Consider the following 6,460-nt stretch of genomic DNA (forward strand, 5'->3'; position numbering starts at 1 on the left):
CTGCCCTGCAACAATATAATTTCGCTCTCTGAAATAAATGTAATAGTTTTTGCACAACCTGTAGATGCCTTACTTGACTCAGGAGCTAGCGTATGCGCATTGTCTAAGGAATTATGGGATACCGTCAAGGATTGCCACCCTGCCCCTGCATTTCTACGTGTGAACAATATTCGAGTTACTTCTGCGTTTGGCAGGAAGTCAGCTGCGTTAGTGGGACAAACCATGCTAGAATTAATAATTCAAGGGAAGACATTTCACACACTTGGGATTATAGTATCGGGTCTCAATAGATCACTTATTTTGGGGTCGAATTTCTTCACTGAATCTCGTGCCATATTGGACTATGACAAAGGTACTCTACATCTCAACAACCCACATGATGTGGAGATTTGCTTTAGAACAGTTGATTCGACACAGGAGATCTCTTGGTACGTAGCTTAGAATGGGAGATGGATTGTCAAGGTGCATTTATCCCTATAGGGGAGATTGGGGAAGAAAATACTGGTAGTTGTTTCCCGTCAGAGGAAGGACGGAAGGCCATGCCTGCGGTAATAGCTGCAATAGAGGAACGTAAGCCCTCAAGAGAGGAGGCAATCCCTGCGCTGAGCTTGGACGATGGTAGGTTCCCAAGCGCCCAGGAACTGGCAAAATATGTTTTCCCAGCGTCTGAGTGGCTGAAAGTTAAGACAAAAGCATCCATCGCAGAGATATAAGATTTTGTTGCGCAGTACACAGATCTCACTGACACGCAAAGAGAAAAATTAAGATCAGTATTAGTGAAGCATCAAGCACCTTTTGATGTCAAACCTGGTTGCATAATCAATTATGTGCACGAGATTGAGGTAACAGACGAGCGTCCAATGAAAGCAAGAATGTACCCGTACCCCTTGAAGTACAGGAACCAGGTCAGTAACCATATAAATCGTTGGCTAGCATGGGGAATAATACACAAGCAAGCAACATCTTTCTCGAATCCTTTAGTGGTCACGGCCAAAAGTGATGGCAATATTAGGGTGTGTATCGACGGGCGTGCCTTAGGCAGAATTTCAAATACAGAATGTGACAGACCAATTCCACCTCTGTCTGTGCTACAAGACATGTGTGACAAATCGTGGTTTAGCTCTGTCGACGCGGTTGAAATGTTTCTCGAAATACGAGTGAGGGAAATCGACCAAAGATATCTCGGATTCCTTCATGAGGGAATTTCGTACGTTTTCCAGAAACTACCTTTTGGAACTAAGCAAAGCCTGCCCTCATGCGTACGTGCTCTCGATTCGATCCTAGGTCCAGAGGTGAGAGGGTACTGTGGACAGTACGTCGATGACCTTGTGATCGGCGATTCGTCCTTTGATGATCACATGCGTCATCTTGACACAGTGCTCGGACTTCTTACAAAAGGCGGCCTAACTCTCAGGCAGAAGAAATGTGAATTTGCTCGCAAGAAAATCAACATACTTGGGTACCAGCTTTCTCAGCACGGGATTGGAAAAGATCCAGAGAAAGTGAAGAGGGTGATGGAATTTAGAACACCCAAGAATGTAAAAGAATTGCGCTCTTTTATTGGCTACTGTCAATATTATCGTTGCTTCAGTCGGAGGTATGCGGAAGTGTTATTTCCATTGTTCAGCCTACTGAAGAAAAACGTGAAGTTCAAGTGGGAGCCGTGTAATCAGGAGGCAATGGAGCGAATTAAGGAGATTTTCCAGGAGGAAGTTGTTTTGAAGAAACCTTTACCCGACAAACAATTGATACTCGAATGCGATGCCTGTGATTTTGCCTGATCGTCTCTTCTGTACCAGAGAGATGAGGAAGATGACATAAGAATAGTTGGGTTCTCTTCGCGTGTGTTCAACGCCGCAGAACGCAATTATTCCATAACAGAAAAGGAATTTGCAGGGCTTATTGATGGGGTCACAAAGTTTAAACAATACTTGATTGGCAACAAGTTTAAAATTCGTTCGGACCATCAAGCATTGAAGTTTATTTTGATGTGTAGACTCAGGAATCAGCGCATTGCAAGGTGGGTGATTACGCTCTCGAACCTTGCATTCGAGTTTGAATTTGCAAAGTCGAGTGATAACATCAGTGATTATCACTCACGATATCCTCCACACTTGCAGGAAGATCTGAGTTCGTGCAGGAAACCTGTACTACAGGAATCACTCATGACAATTCTTACGGAGGTCCCGTGCGAATTGCGTAGACTTATCGCAATTTTGCCGGAAATGCAATCATCAGATCCCACATATGGGAAGATCAAGAAAGATCTTGAGAATAACACGGACTCACCGAAAGTGAGAGGAGACCGTCATCGTTATGAGTTATTAAACGGACGTCTCTGTAAACGGGACCGAGAGGGAGTCCGTATTTGCATTCCAGAAGTGATAGTAGCTCCTCTGCTCGATTATTATCATTCAGATCGGGGGCACATGTCGGCCAGTAAGCTACTACCACTTCTGTCAGAGTATTTTGTGTGGCCCAAGATGCGCGCGTGTGTGAGGAAGTTTTGCGCATCGTGCCTTATATGTCAGAAAGCAAATCCACCCCACTGCTACCTCCCAGGACCTCTCAACCCTGTAGTAGTGAAACGACCAAGCTTCATGGTGTGCATAGACTGGTGTGGTCCTTTGACACGCGGTACAGGCGGTGTCAATTATATTTTAGTTTTCTATTATGCCTTTTCAAAGTTAGTAGCATTGTATGCGTGCAGGAAGGCGAATACGGTGACAGCTCTACGGAAACTCAAGGAGTTCCTGAAACTGAGTCCTAGTGTGGAACTAATCCTCACGGACAGAGGCTCTTAATTTCAAGCAGAGCAGTGGAAGAGAGAATTATTCAGTTTGGGCATAAAACACATCATGTCCACCCCATATTATCCCCAGGGAGAAATGGCGGAAGTGGCAGTAAAAGCGACTGTGCGGTTGCTGCGCAAATACTGTCACAACAACCAAAAGATGTGGCCCAAATATCTGGACAAAATTGAGAGATGCCTTAATTCAGCGAAACACCTGACCACTGGCGTCTCGGTATATGAATGCCATTTTGGAAAATCCATGTCTCGAGACATCGCAAGACTCTTCGAGATTCCAGAGATAGAGATGCCATGACGTGCAATATTACATAGACATTGCTGGTAAGAACCTAACAAAAAGGGCCGCTGCACGGAAACAGTACTTCGATAAGACACACCGGACTACGATGTACAATGTCGGTGAGCTTGTACTGGCCAGGATTTTCCCTAGGTCAGATGCGTTAGCAGGTGTTTCGAAGAAAATGATGCTGTTATTTTCTGGCCCCTGGCGAGTTGTGGAATCGTCAGGGAAAAACATGTACACACTGACTGACCCAGTTTCTAATGAGATCAAAATGAAAAGGAATGCCTACCTCTTGAAGAAATTTGTAGAGAGGGAGGAAACAGCAATGACTCAGGTGGTCGACAATCACGGAAGTAACGTACTGAAGTAGACGGTAGACAGAAAACGAAATTCTGTATATTATAGTTATATATTTACATCAATTGATTTATATTGTAAGAATTTAATTAGCTCAAGTTAGATGAAATGCCTGAGATTATTTTTGTGTTAGGTATTACAAAAAGTGTATCAATTCTTGTAAAGTATTAAATGAAAAATGTACATTGTGTTTGTATGTGGTATATATATATGTCTCGGATATACAGGGACTTCTAAAATTCGTAGTGTACTCTAATAGTACTATCTCTTATTCTTTTGTTTGTGATCACAAGGGTTTCATTATTAATTTGAAAGAAGGTGCACTCCGGTTTGACATGTGTTTCTGTGTTAGCTACCACAGTTCACAATGTCAAGGGGGGAATTGTGAACAGCAGAGTTTTCTCTGTTGTTCATCTGCATTTTGATATGCAGATACGTGCGCATTTGACTATCAAAATGTAAATTTGATTCTGTAAACTATTGCGACTTAATTAATTAAATTATTATATTAAATAATTTAAAGGATTAGTTAGGTACAACACAGTGACATACGGCAGTATTATTATAATATGTAGATGTACTAAATTGTTATTTTGTTATATATTTATATTTTGATATACGCCCCTGGATCAGTATTTTTTTAATTGTTTGGCATTTGATGAAGAAGAATCTGGATTGGATTTGAATATTATTTCAGCAATAAGGAGACTAAGGAGGAAATGAGTATACGAAATAAAACCTAAGTTTGGATATTGAATACAGGATAGAACGGGAAAGCTACAGAGAGCTAGAAACAGTTTTTTCTTTCTCTGGCGTACAGTTTATTCTGAACATCTGAAATCAATGTTTCTAACTACGAATTCACTAGATAGCCAGGTTGTCTGTAGATTAGAAGAAGAGTAAAATACTTCAGCATACTGGGACAGCATCAAGGAAAAGAAGTAGGGGCTGTGAGCACTTCTCCCTTCGTTGCTCTATGCTTTGTTTCCTACACACATATATATTTTAGCAGAGAACTTCTCAACCTTTGGGGTTGGATTGAAGGGTCACTCACCTTTTTCGGAACAATGTGGCCCCTCCTGCACTCATATCATCAGTGGAAGTAACGACCACTCTAGCTGGTTTGCGGAACGTGGCTTCCTTTTTCCCAGGATGCACTGTGTCTTTGAAAATTTGTATTATAATTGCAATCATTTTATTGTAAAAAAAATATTAATACTGTCGTATCTCGCTGACATGTTCTTGGAACTAGTACGAAAGTTCATACATCTATTTATTATCGTGGTTCCTTACGCTAGAGTAATTTTATTCCTCTATTGTCAAAATTATTTCTGCAGGCTGCAGAACCTCTCATCATCTCTCTCTTGGGGGAGTGTCCATGTTTTGAAAGGGCAGACGATACTTGTTGTCAACGGGAAATATTATATTAGCAGCTAAATAAAGGAATGTCATGCTTTGTATCTTGTTCAATTATCTTGTTTATTGCATATATACTTTAGTTTAATCATATTATAGTATGGATTATGTTTCATCAACCTGTTATAATAATCTTTTGTATATAACAAACTTTGCGGCTTCAGCGGGCTAGAGGAGTGTTTCTCCTTTTTTCCCGTTCTCTTAGCAGAGGGCAGCACCTCTTGATAGTGCTGGGAGGATAGAGCTACATCTGTAAATTTTGCACATAGGGTTGTGATTAAATGAAATTTTCTAGGTTAAAACTTCAGTGTTTTGAATAATGTTTGATATCTCTGTAAACTACAAAGAATGAGGAGTTACATGATCTACTCGGCACTACTCTCCGATGAATGTGGATTAAGCTACAATTAAAAATATTTGTATGTTTTAAAATGTCAGTGTTCCAAAATGGCAAGGAACCACCCACAAGGAACCCCTCTGGTAGGGGTGGATATTTGAACGATGGAGCGGCATAGAGTGGCTCTCTGACGTGGGTGGCCAAGAGAAGAGAGGCTTGTAAAGAGCGGGGGAAAGAAAGACAGTGGAAATTTCGCGACGGAAGACATCGCCACGGCGGGTGTATTGTCCTCAATTTTTGAGACCTTTTCTCACGGCGTGAGAGTTTTTTTTTTTTTTTTTTTTGTATCTTCAGTCAGGATTACCGCTACCATGTGTTGCAGTGGAATTAATGTAGCGGATGGAAAGAATACGAACCTATTCAAGATATACTAGTGACATTAAATAGTACCAAGTGCTGAGCTACTATTAAAAAAAACTCCATTATTAGTGAGACTTCAACATGGTAGTAGTGACGTTTGGACCGAGGGATACTACAGTGTGAAAACAACGCCTGAAGATTATTTGTTATGTTCATTTGGAATTTCTTGTGGTTACAGCATTAATAATAATTATAATATATATATATATATATATATATATATATATATATATATATATATATATATATATATATATACAGTATTTAGTGCTACCGATTAGGTGAGGAGTGCGTCGGGAAGTGTCTCGTCTCGACCAAGAAAATAAGACAACGAAAATAATCACCTGAAATGGTATCAATCGACGAGAGTTAAAGTGTGACATGGAAAACTTTAATTCCAGTGGCATTTACCAGTAACACTAGTTTCCAGTCTAAGTAGTTCGTGGTAAGGCTAAAAAAGTAGTTTAGCTATTAGAGACAACAGTGGGGTGTTGCATCTTCTTAGCTAGTAGAGACTGTATGCAGGACTACACAGTACAAACACAGACTTAGATGTCTAATGTAACGGAAGCAGAACAGCCACAAATTGTACACCTAGATGAACGGCTTCATCTTGCATACGCAGTGTAGCATTCTACAGCTTTGTTCAAGTGGAAGACCGGATACGAGGAATAGTGGACAGTGAACTTGTGTTATAAGTCGATAGAGAAAATTTAAAAAAAAAAAAAGAAAAACTTTTTTCTTTTTTTCTGGAAAGCGAGAAATGTTACTAGCAGTTCTCGTAAAGTGCATAGGAGTGTGATTAAAAAAAAATAGTTTGTATGTTTAGTGGAAA

General features: G+C 40.4%; 1 protein-coding gene across 1 annotated transcript; it reads left to right on the forward strand.

The window, feature by feature from the left end:
• Positions 1-1,988: 1,988 nt before the first annotated feature.
• LOC145682701 (uncharacterized) lies at positions 1,989-2,804 on the forward strand. Its single transcript, XM_081754088.1, has one exon. The coding sequence runs from the start codon at positions 1,989-1,991 to the stop codon at positions 2,802-2,804; it is 816 nt and encodes a 271-aa protein (XP_081610214.1).
• The last annotated feature ends 3,656 nt before the right edge of the window (positions 2,805-6,460 follow it).

Source organism: Thermobia domestica, chromosome 4 (genome assembly GCF_964235325.1).
Source record: "Thermobia domestica chromosome 4, izTheDome1.hap1.1, whole genome shotgun sequence".
Taxonomy (NCBI): Eukaryota; Metazoa; Arthropoda; class Insecta; order Zygentoma; family Lepismatidae; genus Thermobia; species Thermobia domestica.